The sequence below is a fragment of the Felis catus genome, chromosome A2, assembly GCF_018350175.1.
Source record: "Felis catus isolate Fca126 chromosome A2, F.catus_Fca126_mat1.0, whole genome shotgun sequence".
In the NCBI taxonomy this organism is placed as follows: Eukaryota; Metazoa; Chordata; class Mammalia; order Carnivora; family Felidae; genus Felis; species Felis catus.
In genome coordinates, this window is record NC_058369.1 from 85443814 (window position 1) to 85463861 (window position 20048).

General features: G+C 34.7%; 1 protein-coding gene across 1 annotated transcript in view; it reads right to left on the reverse strand.

Moving 5' to 3' along the window:
* SEMA3C (semaphorin 3C) overlaps positions 1-17291 on the reverse strand; it is a 182808-nt gene extending 165517 nt beyond the window's left edge. The window contains exons 1-2 of the mRNA XM_045052314.1: positions 17031-17291; positions 14812-14952 (exon numbers count right to left, since the gene is read on the reverse strand). Of these exons, the coding sequence (XP_044908249.1) occupies positions 14812-14914 (103 nt within the window). The 5' untranslated portion in view covers positions 14915-14952; positions 17031-17291. The remainder of the gene's footprint in view (positions 1-14811; positions 14953-17030) is intronic.
* Positions 17292-20048: the final 2757 nt, after the last annotated feature.

Sequence of the window (20048 nt, forward strand, 5' to 3'; positions counted from 1 at the left end):
CTAGTATGTATTTAAGAGGTTGGAAAGTTATAAAAAGAGCTCCAACATATTCACTGCATCATATTATCAAAACTTCTACATGCCTGGTCATCATCTTAAGTTTCTTTATTGAAAGTTTTTCAATCTAGTCTATTGAATGGTTTGTATACATAGAGACAGAACTCTAATTTCATAATGAAATTCAACACTTTTATTTTATAGAAGCCAATTTTATTATCACTTTGCTGCTATTCATTTATTCATTAAACAAGAATGAAGAGGTCCCTGTACTAAGAATTACAATTCTGTTGGAATTGAGCTTTTACATGTAATGGTCTCCAACACTTGAGAGAAACTGTGGCCACCTACACCACTTCTACCTGACCCAAATAAGCAAGGTCAGGAATACTAGGGTATTTGACTCCCTTTACTCTCAGTTTCTAATTTTGTTAGTGTGGTCTTAAAATCTTCAGACTCGTGTCCATTATCAAGTTTCAGTAATGAATGAAGAGCCAGCCTGGTGCACTTCAGACAGTTTGTACAAAATTATGTCTATTTGCAAAAGAAAAGAGGTCGTTTCTAATCTAATTTTGTGAAATGAAGACTTTAGAAAATGAAACACGCAATGAAAGATTATGTTTCACATGCTATAATTGGAAATCTGCTAACTCCTTGGCAATTGATGCTAACTACAGTAAGTAACACTAGCAACCTGGGTTGTAAGACTTCACTAGCTGTCAAAGCAGCAAGCCTAGTGAACAAATTCATGCATTGATGGTGTCTTTACATATGATTTGCCCCATTCATTCCCTTTATGTTCCTATTAGCTGTAGTAAAGATGGATTACCTCCTTCTGGCAGGTTGTTATTCAGCAAGTCCTTTAGTTCTCGCCATTCCTCGCCATCAGTGATGGGAAGGAGGCAAGGCTCAAATACATAAGTCACTAGAGTTTCTTGCTCTGCCCCTCAGCTCACTTGCACCAAGCTGTTACTGCACACCTGTGCTGCAGTAATATGATAAGTACTAAAGTGTTTGCCGAGCTAATCGCCCAATTATTATATAAATATAAAGTTGTGGTATTTGAACCTTTAAAGTAAGAAAACATATAAATAATATATTAAAAACGATACCAGGAATATAATAGCTTTTTTTTTTCCTGACTTCTCAATTTTTGTTCTGTGCATTTACAGGACAGTATACACTTAGGAAAGACCTAATTTGTGTGAAACACAACAAATATTTACTCACGGGGTATGTGTATGTAGGTATGTGTGTGGGTGTGGGTATAGAGAGGACATTTATTTTTTACTCAGATATACATCCCCTCTCCATAACTGATTCTATTTTTAGAAAGTGTAACTCCATACCAAGGAAATAAGATGTTTTTCTTGAAAGAATTTAGCAACTGTTTCTCTGGTGCTATTACTCCTGCAGAGAATCAAGGTTTTCATTTTATGATATCAGCTGTCTGACCCTCTTCTTAGAAGAGTAGCAATTATTGTTTGTAAAATTATATTGCTTTGACTCCTTTGGTCCATCAATTCCACTGAGACTAGAGACTTGATATTAGCCATTACATTACATATAAGATTAAAGGTGAGCAATCTTAGTTAGGGGTGCCTGGGTGGCTTAGTCAGTGTCTGACTTCAGCTCAGGTCATGATCTCACAGTTTGTGGGTTCAAGCCCCACATCGGGCTCTGTGCAAACAGCTCAGAGCCTGGAGCCTGCTTCAGATTCTGTGCCTCCCTCTCTCTCTGCCCACCCCCCCCCCCACTCACGCTCACTCGCTCTCTCTCTCTCTCAAAAATAAACATTAAAAGAAATTTAAAAAATATGAGCAATCTTATATTCAAAGTCTGGTATCTGCTCATTATTTATAAGAAAATAGTTTCAGTGAGGAAGTAATTTAAGAATTAATTAGGTGGATTATTTCATACTTTTAAATAAAGTATCTTAAATGCTAGCAGGTATTAATATTGAGAAAGGCAAGAATATTAGGCATGTTCACTGACATCACTTCAAACGAGTACATAAGGTTATTTTAATGACTGGGGCGCCTGGGTGGCTCAGTCGGTTGGGTGTCCGACTTCAGTTCAGGTCATGATCTCCTGGTTGGTGAGTTCGAGCCCCACGTTGGGCTCTGTGCTGACAGCTCAAAGCCTGGAGCCTGCTTCAAGCTGTGTCTCCCTTTCTCTCTGTCCCTCTCTCGCTCATGCTCTGTCTCTATTTCCTTCAGAAGTAAATAAACATTAAAAAAATTATTTTAAAGACTGTTTTCCTCCTAAGGCAATATATAAATAAGCAGAATAGAATATTCTAAGGATTGACAAAGAGGAAAATGGTATCCTGATGTATATAGCACAACAAAACTCTTGATTATGGGCGTTGCAACTTGGGAAAGGCAAGACAAATCCTTCATTCATTTATATAATAAGAGACAAATAAAATACGAATTTTTGATATTTATTGCTTCAACCTTTCCAAAGAGAATTGAGAAACATTTCTAATATAGTGTTAAAGTTTGATATAACAATCCATAAATTATTACTAAAAGGACAGCTATAGTTAATTTTTCTCTCCATATACCATTTTTTCTAGTATTATCTCTGCCACCATCAAGCTGTGTCTGTTAGCCAAAACAGTTAGCCTGTCTGGGCCTTCATGCCTAACTACTTCATAGGCATTCTGTAATAAAAGACATAACAAGTGGAAAATCTCCAAAAAGTTAAAAGCAGTCTGCAACAGTAACCTACCACTGTTGAGTTCTCAAAGGCAGTTAATTCCTACTGAATAAGGAGGGAAGGCTGAAAAGATTGTTTTTGAAAAGCATGCACCTTGAAAATGTAGAGTGAACTTGCCATCTTTTACAGCTCAGCACATTGTTCCAGGGCTGGCGCTACCCTAAAATAGCACATGGCTCAGCACTGAGCTCTCCCTTTTATGTGCCCTTCTTGCCAACTCACACTCTGCATTAGAAAACGTCAAACTTTTCTGTTCCTTGCTTTAAATTTGTTTTCATTAACAACAGTGGTCCTCAGCAACATAGAAATGAAAATGCAGCAGGCAAAGAAGTGCTGGAATTTGCCCAAAGCTTACATTTGAGCTCTTTCTCAATACTTTTACTTTTGACAGTAATGGAACTAAAACCAAAATGATAGTTTTTCATACCTTGTTATATAAAAGATATTTAGGAAATGGAAAAATTGAGCATATCTTGGTGTTATAGTTAGTTGATGCTAGAGTGGTATCTGTAACAAAGAACCAATCATTTTCTTTTCTTTAAGAGAAAGTGTAGGCTATGTTGAACTTATGGAGACTACTCTGATTAATTTGCACAGTGAGGTGAAGGGAATGAATAATAAATTTTTCTACAGTTATCCTTTGTCTGAGCTCAAACTTGTTTCCACAGCCACAAAAGAAGACCTTACCCACAGCAACGAAATAAGCATGTTCCACAGTTGTAATTCCCTTATCCTCACCTGGGTGAATCTGAAATTAAAGGGGCGATTAGGGACAGTGTAGAGAATGAATTTTATCTCCTTTATTTTCAGGAAGGATGGATGTTCTAAAAGAAAAGCAGAAGTCTACTGTGACACCTTTAACATGATAAAGTGAGTTTACAGAATGCCTGAGAAAAATGTTCTTTTAATTGTGATTTTGTGAATCTTAAAACTAATTCTAGCAACATCTACCAAAATGGCTCTGGCTCTGGCGTCTGACTGCTTGTGTTTTAATTGTGTCCTTTTCCATCCCTGTGACCTCAGGCAAGTTACTCTTGCGGAATCTCCATTTTATGAGGATAAAAATAGCACCTAACTCACAGTGTTGTTAAGAAAATTAAAAATAATGCCTGGCACAAAGGCAATATTAATGTTAGTGATTATTATATAAATGCAAATACATAACCAAAATTATTTTGTAAAAACATAAGATAATATCCATGAAGAATGGAAAAATGCATATCTTTATTTCTAAGTATTCTTCTAAATCAAATTACAAAGAAAGGTATGTGACATACACTTTGAATCTACATATGTGAGTAACATCAAAATATTTAATCAACATGTGAATGAGTATAAACCAGGCTATCTAAAATAAGCAATCTATAGATTCAATGTAATTCCTATCAAAATACTAACAGTATTTTTTCTTTATCAAGATACCAGTAGTATTTTTCACAGAACTACAGCAACAAATCCTAAAATGTGTATGAAACCACAAAAGACCCCAGATAACCAGAGCAATTCTGAAAAAGAAGAAGGAAACTGGAATTATCACAATCCCAGATTTCAAGATATACTACAAAGCCATACTAATCAAAATAGTATGGTACTGGCAAACAACAGATACAAAGATCAATGGGACAAGATAGACAATGCAGAAATAAACTCATACTTATATGGTCAGAAAGAAAACAAGAATACAATGGGGAAAAGACAATCTCTTCAATATATGGTGTTAGGAAAACTAGATGACACATGCAAAAGAATGACACTGGACTACTATCTTATACCATAAACAAAAATAAATTCAGAATGGATTAGGGACCTAAATGTGAGACCCGAAACCATAAAACTCCTAGAAGAAAATATGGGCAGTAATCAGTCTTAGCAGTATTTTTCTGGATCTTTCTCCACAACCCAGGGAAACAAAAGCAAAAATAATTGGATCAAATCAAACTCAAAAGATTTTGCACAACAAAGGAAACGTTCAACAAAATGAAAAAGCAATCTACCAGACGGGAGAATATATTTGCAAATGACATGTCCAATTAGAGATTAATATCCAAAATATATAAAGAACTTACACAACTCAACACCAAATAAATAATCCAATAAAAAGTGAGCAGAGGGGATCTAGATAGACATTTCTCCAAAGACATACAGATGGCCAACAAACACATGAAAATATGCTTGACATTACTAATCATCAGGGAAATACCAACCAAAGTTACAATGAGCTATTACCTCATAACAACCAGAATGGCTAGCATTAAAAAGACAAGATAGAAGTGTTGTGCAGTGCTGAGAGGAATGTAAATTGGTGCAGCCGTTAGGGAAAACAGTAGAAGGGTTCCTCAAAAAATTAAAAATAAAAATACCATATGACCCAGTAATTCCATTTCTGGGTATTTACCCAAAGAAAACAAAAACACTAATTCGAAAAGATACAGGTACCCCTATGTTTATTGCAACATTATGCACAATAGCCAAAATATGGAAACTACCTAAGTGCCCCATCAATAAATGAATGGATAAAGAAGATGTGGTATAGACACACACACACACACACACACACACACACACACACACACACTGGAATATTACTTAGCCATAAAAAGGAATGAAATCTTACCATTTGCAACAACATAAATAGACTTAGAGGGCATTATGCTAAGTGAAATAAGTCAGACAGAAAAAGACAAATTCCGTATTACTTCACTTATACACAGAATGTATAAAGCAAAACAAATGAACCAACAAACAAAAAAACAGAGACAGACTCATAAATACAGAGAACTCTCCTCCAGAGAGGAGGGTGGGGGGGGATGGGCAAAACAGGTGAAAGAGATTAATAGGTGCAAACTTCCGGTTATAAAATAAACAAGTTACAGAGATGAAAAGTACAGCATAGGGAATAATATCATAAATAACATTGTAATAATGTTTTGCGGTGACAACCGTTCACTACATTTACCATGGTGAGCACTGAGTAATGTATAGAATTACTGAATCATTATGTCACACATCTGAAATTAATATAACATTGTATATCAATTATATTTCAATAACATTAATTAGTTAAACCACCTAGCATCTCTTGATAGCTCAAGAGTTCAGTCATAATTGTTTCCACGTATCTATGGATAATCATGGGCTACGACACATTTTCTCATGGAATTGTTTTGATCAGATGACTGAATAAACATAGCACAAAACACTCACTCTTAATTTCAGGTCATTGGAGCATCTCAGCTTTGTTCTCAATTTCGGGACTCTTGTACGTTTTTAAATGGCTTAATATCACAGCATCATCTTTTGGCAACAGATTTAAGCTTATTAGAATGTGACAAAACTCACCCAGAATAAGAATTACTTTTTTATGCCAGGAAAATAGGAGTTTCCAACTTTTTTCTAAGAATCTTTAAAAGAAGACATCATTGTAACATATTTCTATCCTAATACTTCTCAAGGGACATTCTTTGCACTACTTAAAACTTCCCCAATTCAAGGCTGTAAAAGATATTTCATTTTATTTTGACTACTAAGAGTCCTGAATCAATATATATTACAGGGAAAAACAGACATGAAATTTCTCAGCAATTTCTTCTCATCTTATGTTCTCAATGTGTTTATAACAGTTTTAACTTGCTCTTGTATCATAAATTTAGTGCTGCTCTACTTAAGACTCTTTATGATTTAGGTAATGTCCCGCTCATAATTGTATTTATTAATCCCTTCCTGATTTTAAAGACACTCTCACAGGGGAAAAATGCAGAGTTTTATTCACAGAGCATTCCTTGTTGAGTCTGAGTTTATTAAAACATAAATAGTTTATGTTATTAAAGATGTTTAATTGGCATTTAACTGAAAACGTCAGAAGGGGAATTAAAACAAACTGTATTAACACAAGTTTTCCCAAGAACTAAATATTTCAGAAGGTTCAATACAATCAGAAGGAGCGTTCTCCAAGATTAATGGAAAAATCAAGAACAATTGGCTTTATTTTTATCTCTTGGGCAACCATAGACAAACTGTTTTCAACAAATGTGCCTTGTAATGTTAATGCTACCAGAGTTCATAAAGACACAATTTATTATTTTGAGTTTATTGTCCAACAACAATTCATTTAGCTCACTAGTTCCCAGGGGTCCTTTTATTTGTTGTTTAATTATTATGCTTCTTGTCAAATGAGGCAGGTATTAAAAGATAAAAGATGTTTTGTAAAATTTCGTCATCTTTCATTTATACACTATCGATGACCTGGAGACTTTGACAATTATATTAATGAAAATTTCAGCACTGAAAGAAGGCAAAAAAGCATCAAAGTAAATAACTGAAAGAACTTATAATCCTATGCAAGCTAAGTCCCTACACTTAATATACTTGTTTCCCAGTATAACTCAGACTGACATTTTTATGTTTTTAAAACCCTGTTGTGCACATGTAAATGTAAAAGTCAACCTTGAGCTGAAAAACTGGCCAATATTAGCTAAGCAAAAATGTATCCAAATGGTAGAATCTTTAATTTTTTAATTATCATTTTCCTTTTGAGTTTAAAGCCATGAGTCATAGGCTTCAATGGGGTGGAAAGCAGTTTAGTAGTAGGGGATCTTTACTGTTCTAGTGAACACCAGCAAAGAATTAAAAGCAGTCACAAATAATCGACTTTTTTGCCATGTATTTATCAGTCAATTTATTTTTGAGTTTTCACTGCCTTAAATATTTCCATGGGCATCTTGATAACTCGTAAGAGTTTCAAGCCAAGAGAAAACCTGAAGTAGAGCCAGACTGCTGTCTATTCAATAAAATGATATTCAGGTTTTTTGAAGCCTGTGGAATATTGAGTGCATCCTACTTCTTTATTTTATATTGTGTTTTGAGTGTGTGTGTGTGTGTGTGTGTGTGTGTGTGTCCCAGGCTTCTTTATTTAAGAGCAAAGTGATGAGTGATGTGGGGATATACTACTTCTTTATTTCTGGATATTATGTTTCTAGATCTAAAAGCATGCAAATAAAAATCATAATCTAATATTCATCAGGATTACTTAAAAATGTCTGATATCTTAGACATTTGTAGTAGAGAGACAAAACATGCACATGACTGAATTATTGCCTTTATGGCAATAGAGGTGGAACTGTGTAATTTTGGGTAACTCCTGAATTGCAGTTGATACCCAATCTTATAAACAAACAAGAAATTTTGCTATTTCAGTAACTTAATAATATAAATACTCATTAGATAATATAAGATAAACTAATTCAGTAAATAATTCTCAACTGAAGTAGTGAATTTTGCGGTGCCTGGGTGGCTCAGTCGGTTAAGTGTCTGACTCTTGACTTCAGCTCAGGTCGTCATGATCTTGTGGTTTGTGAGTTCCAGCCCCAAATCTGATTCCAAACTGACAGTGCAGAGCCTGCTTGGGATTCTCTTTCTCTTTCTTTCTCTCTGCCCCCCCCCCCCCAGCTCTCTCTCTTTTAAGATAAATAAATAACCTTAAAAAAATTAAATAATAAAATAGTGAATTCAGGTTCTGTTAATTTGTTCACATAGAAAGTATTCCAAAGAGCAAATATTCCTGAATAATTTTCAATTTATTCATCAAAAGAAAAAGGGTAAAAAATAAAATATATTATTTAACAGCCATTACTTTAGGAGCATGTATATAACCTATACTTGGTATTTATATGGATATATTTACATTTGTATTTTATTTTATGGGTGTATTTATACAGATATATTTCATATCAAGGTACAGAAGTGGATCAGAAATTATCCAGATTTAATTATCATGACTCCCTGCCTTCCTGAGGCTTTATGGTACTCTTTTTTTTTTTTAAGCTTGCTTATTTATTTATTTATTTATTTATTTATTTATTTATTTATATATTTTTAACATTTATTTATTTTTGAGACAGAGAGAGACAAAGCATGAACAGGGGCAGGGCACAGACAGAGGGAGACACAGAATGGGAAGCAGGCTCCAGGCTCTGAGCTATCAGCCCAGAGCCCAACGCGGGGCTCGAACTCACGGACCGTGAGATCGTGACCTGAGCTGAAGTCGGACGGTTAACCAACTGAGCCACCCAGGCACCCCTTTATGGTACTCTTAAATGTCCCAAGAGTGGCAAATAGTTAAATGCAATTTCAAGCCATCCACTATGCCATGACAATCATAAGAAGTAAACTAAGTAGATGGAGTTCTTATTAAGTTCAAGCTTATCATGAAAAATTGGACTTTCAAAAAAACCGAATCTTAAAAAAAATAATGCATTTGTCATTACTTTAAAAGTCTAGACATATCTAGACATGCTAGACATACTAGCTTATATATATGCCAACAGTAATAAGATTTAAGGCAACATCCCTGACAGGCCACCGATCAAGGCCCTTTGGAAGGCTGTGTATATATGAGATCTCTTCCTTTTTATATAAAACACTATGCTTCCAATCAAAACACACACAAAAAAACTCAGGGGCGCCTGGGTGGCTCAGTCAGTTAAGCGTCTGACTCTTGATTTCAGCTCAGGTCATGATCTCATGGTTGGTGAGTTCAAGCTCCTTCTTGGCTCCTCACTGATAGTGTGGAGTCTGCTGGGGATTCTTTCTAGGCCTCTCTGCTACTTGTGCTCTCTCTCTCAAAAATAAATAAACTTTAAACACACACACTCAACAACTTTCTGGAAGAAAATACATAAAATCTATAGAGAAGAAGGTCTATTAGGGAAGAAAATACAATAATTAGGAGATTTGAGAATTAACTGGAAAGGGTAAATATAAACGTTGAATTCCCAGACAACATTGAATCTCTGTATAATGTACAATGTAGGAAAAGGTTGTAACTAGATGGAAAATATTTGACCATCAGCAATGTACCAGGATATGAGTCTAAAGTTATTCATCCACAAATTAACCAAAATTTTTCTCCCATGATGCTTTTACCTTAATGCTATGATGAAGAAATTTTGTGTTCTACCTAGTCTCTATCATTATTTTAAATTAACTAAGATTCACTGAAGCATGTTTATAGTGTACCAAGGCTCTACTGGTTGGGGAGGTACAGTGGTTAAGAAGTATCAAAATTTATGTTAATTCAACATTTATTGAACAATAACAAATGGCAGTCTCTATGCTAATTGGGGGGGACTAATTATAGTACAAAAGAAGACCATATTTGTACACTAAAGGAATTTATAAATGTTAACTCAATTAAAGTCATTCTTTGTGTATTTTAACAAGATGCACACTATAACCACACAATACATTTTACAAATTTAATTCATTTCATTTTCAAAACCGTTCTATGAAGTGTGTGTCATTCCCATTTTACAGATGATAAAATTCTGGATTAGGGAGATTAAGTAACTACCCCAATGTAGCATTCCCCAGAAAGTAGCAAGCAACTATGATTTAAAATCAGCTCTGTAGGACTTCAAAATCTGTGAACTTTTATAAATTGTTTAGTTTTGTTCTGTCCCTTGCCCAAGTCCTTCATACAAAATGTTCTTGAAAGCAATGAGAGGAATTACTATAGAAACCTTCCTTAAAGAAGATGATATTATAAAAAAAAAAAACAAACACACAAAAAAACCCTAAGCTTAAACATCATAAAAATTTAGGGCAATAAAGAGTCTTAGAGTTTAGTTAGCCCCCAAATTTTTTAACTGGTTGGGAGAACTGAGGTCCTAACAAAGTTTCAGAATTAATTGCTGAGGAACCAAAGTTTGAAAACTCTGTTATTTTTTCCACATAAATGCTGTTCTCACTATACTGCACTGCCAATCAAATGTCCATACTTTTACATACCTCAAAAAATATATGTTTAGACATGTTTCCTAATATTTTAACAAAAACTTCCCAGAGGTCACTGGAATCATGACAAACATTTTCCCTACTTAATTGTAACTAAAATTTTGTCGGTATTTTTCCTTATACAAAAAAGACAGAAGTTTTATGTACAAAATTCATTTCAGAACAATAATTATTACCAAAAATAATTGGTGATATTTTGTAATGGAAAAGAGGTCAGTTCATCAGGAGGCATAACACTCTTAAATAGGTCAGTATTAAAAACAGAAATTCAAAAACATGAAGTAAAAACTGATAGACCTGAAAAGAGAAATAGACAAATCCATAATTATAGTTGGAAAGTTCAACTTCTTCTGTAAGTAATTCAAAGAATAAGTAGACAGAAAATCAGTAGGGATATAGAAAACATAACAAACCATCAACTGACTGAATCTAACTGGCATTAATAAAACATTCATGCAATAAAAGCAGAATACAGATTCTTTTCTATGTAGGCTACATTCAGTGTCATAAAATGATTTTTAATAGTTTTTTAGAAAATCAGAAGCATATTATGTATGTTCTTTGACAACAAGAAACTGAATCAAAGATCTACAACAGAAAGATATATAAGAAATACACAAATATCTTCAAATTATACAACATATTTCTGAGTAATTTGTGAGTAAAGAAAAAGAGGAACAATTAGAAGACATTTTGAACTGACTACAAATCAAAACAAATTTTATCAAAATATGTGGAGCACTGCTAAACAGTGTTTCAAGGGAAATTTACAGCATAACTGCTTACATTAGGAAAAAGTTCTCAAATCAGTGATCTAAGTTTCCATGTTAAGAATTTCCAAAAAGAAGAGTAAATTAAACACAAGACAAGAATAAGATAATTTCATTTTAGAGCATAAACCAATGAAATATTAAACAGAAAAACAATAAGAAAAAAAACACAACAAATCCAAAAGCTGATTATCTAAAGAGATCAATAAAAAGAAAAAAATGATTTCTACAGCAGTCAGAACATAAAGGAAGTAGATGTAAATTAATAATATCAGAAATGAAGAAAAAGACATTACTACAGATCCTACAGGCACAGTGAGGATAATAAGGTAATATTATAGATGACTTTATGTCAACAAATTTAACATTTTAGATTCACAACCTAATTACTAGGTGAAAAATAATCTTATTTTGAATCTACCTCATTTTTAAACAGAAACAATGCTTAACATATTTAACTCAGTAATCATGTTTTATATCAATTCAAATATAGACAATATGTCCATTTTTCTCAACCTTAGAACCTTTTTGTAAAATGACATGTAACTGATGCTTTTTGTCAAACTATAGTATCAATTCCTGGCTATGTAAAATACTACATGCTAAAGTCTCTACTGGATAAAGGCAGAACCATTTCAACAATGCTTTCCCTTTTATATTAACAAGCAAAACAAATTTGTCTATTGAATATATGTAGCCTTGACTTATCTTATGACCCTTACAGATTCCAAAGATTTTCTGAGAAAAAAATTACAATGACAACAATGCTATGAAATGTGAATCTGTTAAACCACCAGATTTTTTTAAACAAAAATTCAACTTAATCAAAAGGTATTTCATGAACTTTATATTTATTTGAAAAGCTATTTGGCATAAAATTAGAATGATAACAATTATAAAATGTAATATCTAATAGGAACCACAGTTTTTTTAACATGCAAGATTTAGTTTGTACAAATGTAACTAATTAATAACATCTGAAATACATTCTCCCACAGGACTGATGACCATCTGGTTGACCTTACACTAGATCAATAGGGAAGGCAAATGTGTAAATCAATGTTTCCCAAATGTTATCACTGCATCATTCTACTACAAGAAGGGATAAAACTTGGATGTAAGAAGAGATCTCATTTCACACATTTTAAAATTGACTTTGTTAATTGGACTGTAAGGCAAGACTGAGAGGATTCTTCTAAAGTTCCATCCAGAAAGAGACTGGCAGAAGACCAAGTAATGGTGAAGGAAAATAATTCAAAACAAAAGAGTCAGGAGGCAAGGAAATTCTGAGAATATAAAGACACAGATGATATAATCTGATGTTATTTGAATTTCCTCAGAATCATTTTCCAACTCATAATATTTGGCTGAAAAATAGTGATAGAAATTTTGAAATAAATAAAAGCATACACCATATGTATTTTAATTAATATATGTTCATATATGTGTCAACCCTTACAAAGTTCTATATTTTGATGTAAAGAGTAAACCATTTTGGAAGAAATTTAGCAACTTATTGTGATATACAGAAAAGTTGTAATAAAATGGGAAACTTTAAATAATTAGAAATTTGGAAAAGGTACACTGAAACAGGTACACTGTCTAATCTATTAAGAAGAGGATGATGAGCTGATTACAATTTATACCTTTTAACAATATTTTTTGTCCAAGGTATTTTTCCTATGATAATATGTCTAAAATATAGTTCACTTCAGGAGTTTTTTGTATTAATTTAGAAATTATGGAGTTTCATTACTTGTTCTCCCCGTTGATATATATCTTTAATACAAATAAAGTGATATTCTGTATCTCTGATTATTTCCTAGCATGACTCTTCAGAAAAACAAAATATCAGGAATTGGTAGAAATCTCAGATCAAAAGCTTATCTCATCATGTTGTACTCTACATATGCTATAAATTAAGGTAAGTCTCATTCTGCAAGAATCTGTTTTGACTTTGAGAGCATTTAAAATATTAGACATGGAGTATTTTAAAAGTCCCATCACAACTTCTAGTCACTTTATATATAGTAGTTACTGTCCTACTTAGTATTAGTTTGGTTTTAAAAGATTATACTAATTAATTTCTTCTGTAAAAGATAAACTGTAAAGTCTTTCAAATATGAACTTGATGGATTATCTCTGGTGATACACATGCTTTTACAGTTTACAAATTTTGGGTTAAGTTTGGGTTAAAAAAAAAGTTTGGTCAGTTTTGATGTATTAGAGAGAACAGGTTCAGATAACTAACCTGTGGGACCACTCCATCTTTCTACATATTGGGAGACATATAGAAAAGAGAAATTGCACTACACCTAATGCCTTTATTTTTCATTTGATTAGATATTTCATAGTTCTCAACTTGGAAGAAAAGGTATAAGTAGACTATAAGATGTTACAGTAATCAAAAAAAAAAAGACACTTCAAAGGGTCTGTTTTCCCTTTCTTCATAACTTAACTGGACAGCCATGGGTTTTTAGTGGAATGACTGGCTTAGAAGCTAAAGAAGCAATTAGAAGGTCACACACTCTAAGTTCTAAATAAAGCTCTTTCAGTGCTTATCATAACCTTGGGGAAAGCCCTTAGTGACTTAAGAAGGAAAGAAAAAAAGTAAGATATCCATGTGACTGATAAGTGTCAGTCATACTGCTGGTTGAAATTCAAGATAACAGAGTGTTTCAAAGACACTGCTATAGAAAGTTCTGAGAGTATACTGTTTCTCAAGTAAAATAAAATATGCTCAATGACACCAATGCTTATGAAGAACTTAAGTTGAAAGAAGTAATAAAAATATAAATAACCCTTATTGGCGAGATGATCTTCCTGATCTATTTCTTATCCCATACGTCCAATTAGTATGGGTTATGTGACTGACCAAAATCATCCATCTGTAAGTTGTTTTAACTATATACATCAAAGCTCATGGATACATTTGGCAAACCATTTCCTCAGAGGATCTTACACCTTTTACATTTGTGCAAATTTGAAATCACGCCAATTTTCCCAAACTTCTGAAGAAAACATTTGTACACAACAGCAGTCAAAAACATATTTCCAACTATTCTTTTAGATCCTTTTCAATTAATTAGGAGATTTTGCCAACCTCAGGAATGCCTTTTGGAAATGGAAAAAAAACACCATTAGAACAACATATGGAGAAACAAGTTTGGAGGCCAAGACCAAAACTTATGAAGAAAAATTTTAAGTAATTAAACTTGCATAGACTTCTCTGCTGATGAGCATTAGCACATTGAGGGTGTTTCTCAAACACCAGGTGACTATTAAGAAGAAACTTCAAAAAGGGTAGAATATACTTCAAGCATTTTCATAAACACATGTAGTAGAGAGCTTTTGCCTATGAACACATAATTTAAAATAGCCATATCCTCCAAAAAGCAGCCCAGTAAATATTTTTAAAATTAATCAACATTCAATAATATTTTACTGTGTTTTATTATTAATGTTTGAATCTGGATGTGAAAATTTTAAAAAGACTTCAAATAACATTTTTCCAGAGTATTTATCTTACCATCAAATGTTAAATAAACTCTTGCTTGGGGCTGAGACGATCCTTTTACACTGATAGAACAAACAAATACTCCAACCAACACGAAAATTGCCTGGACTGCCATTTCTTCAGATTTGCAAATTAATATCCAAGAGAAAATACCTTTAAAAGAGAGGTAACAAGTTTGTTATATTTCATTTCACATTTTAGGAGCATACACGTACGTGTGTGTGCGTGTGTGTGTGTGCATGCACACACACACACACACACACACACACACACACATAACTAGTGATCTAGACAGAGCACCTTATTCACAAAAGATATATCTGAACTTTTACAGTCATGCAAACAGTAGGAGGTGCTCTGACTTTGTTGCTTCGATGTGAAAAGTTGGATTTAATTCATTTATGTCCGGAAGTCTTTGCAAAAAGAGAAACTGTTTCTTTTTCCAGGAAATAATGCTAATCTTAAAGCAGAACAAAGCAGCTAGGAAAAAGGTATTGATTCCCAAAGGAAACTCCATATTTAAACTTGATCTAATAATCACATAACATTGAAAAGACTTGAGAATGGTACCAGTGGGTATTAGATGAAAACTTGTCTTTCTACCATAAATATTGTAGTAGCAAGAAAAAGTCACATGAAAAATCATGTATACCCACTTGCTTCCACCCTCATTAGCTCTTTTGGAGTAATATCTCTGATATGTTTCTACACATAAATCTATGTGTGCTCAATCCCTGACCACTGAAATCACTCAAATTAGTTATCTGCCAATTTATACAGATGACCATGCAGCTGTTAAATGATGCAGATGAGGTAACCATGGACTAGTGCCAAGTTCAAACCAATGACTTAGTGGTGAGCAATCCACTGAACCATGTATCCCTCAATGCATATTTAAAATAAATCAACCAGAAAGCAAGCTGTCAAAATTCCAAAAGATAAATCAGAGACAGAAGCATTACCTTTTGAAACTGTAGCTATAAAATTGATACATGCTATTAACTAATGTCTGAATACTAAGGAAGATCAGGTAATGGGTAACTAGAGATCCATCTACAGCAGCTCTAGTGGCCACAATATGCAAAACAAACTCAGGACCATGAAAGAAATCCTGTCATTTTGAGTCTAATATAATTATACAATAAAATGACAGAGTTTAATCTAGAAATGTTTTACAGGTTACAATAATGCTAATCTTCAGTATTATATGGTTATTTACATTAAAATCTTAACACTATTTTATTTAAGAAAGAAATGCCACGAAAAATTGAAAAGACTACTTCACTAATACAGAAGAAAAAAAGTATTATATTAATTAAACAATTAAACTGAACACGCCATGTTGAACAATTGAAACATTTTAAACAGTGGATTTCCTAGGTGGTACATATGTCATAAGACTTAGAAACAAAACTGTCTGTCTCTTTTGCCACACAGATGGGAGGAAACCTTAGAGATGTTTGTACTGGTAATTTTCAAACGAAACAGTTTCTTCCTGCTTCCACAACCTCTTCACCTTGTCATCCCTAAATTAACTTAGAAGAAAACTGATTTTATAGGATAACTTTCCCTTAATGATTTGCTCCCTGGTTTTGTTGACTTTATAATTAAACCAAAAAAAAAAAAAAAGCTATAAATATGCCTAACCTTCCTGACTTCATTAAGCAGGCAGATAATTACACATTTTTACTTATTGCTATTATCAGTGTCTTATCTGACATGTCTCACCAAAAGCGACATGTGCTAAAAATTGAGAAGAATAATAGTGGAGATGAAATGACAGGTCAAATGAAGTAAGTATACAGAGCAGTGTGATTTCAAGTCTACCTAGCGATGAGAAGTGACTGAAAGCCAAGTGTCTTACACGTGCCCGCCCCCCCTCCCCCCATATAACTTCCCTTTAACTCACTTAGACATGCTGTTTGTTGTTTTCACTTCTGATGGAACACTAACAACATGTAAGAAAAGGAATCTTTTATGTCCTCTCGAGCAGTTCTACATCAGAAGGCACGGAAATACTCCACTTTAAACTCTCCGCAGGTGTCATAATCTAAAGAAAACTCAAGCAGGGCTCTCAGCAAGGGAAACACTTCCCTGACAAACTGCATGTGCTCTTTAGAAAATGTCCAGACTCAAGCACACCGATGTGTAAAAAGTCGATACGCAGAACCAAAAGTTATGTTTGGTATTTTGCTAAATGTGTAATGCTGAAAATAAGGAACCCAGCTTACCGAGATGGGAAGAGATCAGCACGGAAAAGTCATCAATTTGCTACCGGTGTGGCTCCGCGAGTGCCTCTCTAGTCTTTTTCCCAGAAGACCTTAATTTCTAGAGCGTCCCAGCGGTGAAATTCTTTCTTCCCGGTCGTCTGAGTTTCTTTGTAAAGGAATCCTCAGCGTAGCAGTGCCGCGGCACCGGGAGCTCGACTCCGCGTCGCTCAACCGAGCACCTCGGAGTGAATGGAAAGTGGCCGGGCACCGGGGGCGAGCGCTCGGGTGTCCGATTACAGCGACGCGGCGCGCGGCTCGGGCTGCCCGGGCGCGCCGCCCAGCCGGCTAGCCTCACCCGCCCAGCACACCCGCCGCATCTCCGCCGCCGCGAGGCCCCACCCAGAGCGCGCCCGCGAGAGGGTGGCAGGGAGCCGCGAGGGCGGTCGGCGGGCGAGCGGCCGGCAGGGCGGGGCGGGGCCCAGCCCGGGACCCGCTGCCGGGAGACGCAGGAATGCGTCGCTGCAGGCTAGAGGTCCAGCTGCCCGAGTCCGCTCCTCTCGCGGTCCGCGGCGGAGTGAGCAACTCACAGGGTGCGCTCTAAAGCTTTGGTTTGTTACCGGCAGCTCTTGGTTGCTTAGCCATAAATATCAAAGTGCAAAGCAGCTTTCTTGCCAGAAAAGGATCACTGCATCCTTTTAAGGCAAAGAGATGCGTTTTTAAAAGGGCACGGGTGTTATCCTTTTCCTGCTGAAGATTTTCTAAAACCGGTAGAGATAAACCAACTATCTCGTCGCAGTTTATCCTTTTAATGGGTATTGTTTCCCATTGCGTTTCCTTAATATCCCTAAGGCAGTAATTCTGTTGACCTCTCCACATTGACTCCTGTCCAGTACTCTTCCCTCCTGGATAGATGTTCCCTCAAAACATAATTACAAGAAATTCCTTAACAATTTTGTGGAAGAAGGCTGTTCTGAACCATGCCAAGAGAATAGTTTACAAACTCAAAGGTATATTTCCAGCACTACTTTCAGGAAAACTGGCTACAGTCTGGAACTGGCTTTAATGTGTAAGTGAAAATTATTTCTACGGACCACAACGGACTACATAGTTGAACAGCGGTAGAAATGAGCTTTGACCCCCATAAAATGAGCAGGTACTTGTTTAAAAACCACTTTGGGCTACAGCAGCCCACAGATGTCACTGTATGTAGAAAATATGGAATATGATTTCTCCAACTTGTTCTTTATATATATATATATATATATACATATATATATATATTCATTTATGAAATAAAGCAGATCACTAAATTCTTAAAAATTGTATCACAGAAAATACTTCTCGGGGTGAAAAATCATTGCTGGTGTGGGACAGTCGAATTAAATCTCAGGTAAGAGGAAGTGAACAGGTGATTAAGGCGTTTCTTCCGTGTGTCTAAGCACCACCTGTCATGTCCTGTCGACATAAACATGCCTAACTCTGTATAGATGAGCTATGAAGGGATGACATCAAATGCAATTTTAAGAGTTCAAAAGAATGTAAGTTTACAAGTTCAAAATTATATTCCAGGGCAAATATTATCAAATGTCTATGTTTATGAAGGAAATTACTGATTCAATGGATGAGGTGTTTAAAAGTTTAACACAGTTGAACTGTTTTTGTGATGATTAGTGCAATAAAAATATGAGCAGCTCCTTAACATAAGTTTTAGTAATGAATTTCATCCACCAAACATCTGACAGTTTTAAAAGGCAGATGCAAACATGAATAAGCACCAAGCGCATTTATCTGAAGTACTTCTAAAACTGATTAAGACACCATATACCGAGCACTATTATCTTGCCAGTGATGTCTGAGTCATAAATTAAGGAAGGAGAAGAAGAAATCATTAGAGAAGATTGCTGTGAACCTTCACACAAAGTATATATTTGTTAATTTGGAAATGTGTAGCCACAAGACACTGATTAATTTGTAAATCGATGTAAGGTAGAATATATTTATACATTTTATCTTTAAGTTCCAGGGAACCAAGATAAAGAAATGCAAAGTGGAATGCATGTCAAATGCTGTTTTTACAAGGAAGTTTACTACCTATCTCAGTTTACAAAAATCCAAAGAATTAACTCCATGTTTCACACATATTCACAAGGCTTTGGAAACGATGACAAATAGCTTAGGTTTAGTCGCAGACGATGCAATTTGTGTTGTGATTCTGTCTTGTGTAAATAAACTTCTTTTCAATGTACTTAACTGAATGCATTTTGTTTAATACTGAGACATTTAATAGTATTTGCTTAGTACTGAGATATTTACCATTGGCCTCACCTCAAAATAAGTCATGAAATTATTGATAGGCATTAAGCCAAGGCACATTTAATTAGTGCTCATGCCTGCCTGAAACTTGGGCCATACAGTGAAATTTTAAGAGTGGCAATAGGTGCCCCTAATAAGATTTCTCTCTGCCCCCATTTCTCCAAACTACTCAGAAACCTAAAACACCTTAATAAAGCAGGACCTTTATATAAGAAATATTGGTGGCCAGTGCCACTTGCCTAGGCTGGGTCTTTCCCTAGACATGGGAAACAATATGAGCTAATTCAGTGAGCTAGTTTGGGAAAGGAGGACACTGAATAGATCCATAGGAGTAATGACACAATTCAATTTAGAGGCCACAAAGTTTGCCCTCATCAAAGTATCTTGGGAAAAAACATCCAAGTTAACATATTTAGAATCAGTCTCATTAAAATGTTAAAGAAATGGTGTGGTGTCTTATACACTGAAGTTTCTCTGCTGTAGTGGCCTTATTTTTAATATTTTATATTTTTGATGGTCCTGAAAGAAGCCATTTAACTGTTGGACTGATTTTGAGTGATGTACCCGTCTTTTGTTTATGAGTTGTGCAGCTGTGAATTCTCGTTTCAAATTTACAGAACGTAGACTGTTTTCAGATTTTTCTCCATCATATAGATGAGCTATATGAATCAACTTTATCTAACAAAAGAATCTCAATCCTCCAGAGATGGAAATTTGTCTTCTCAT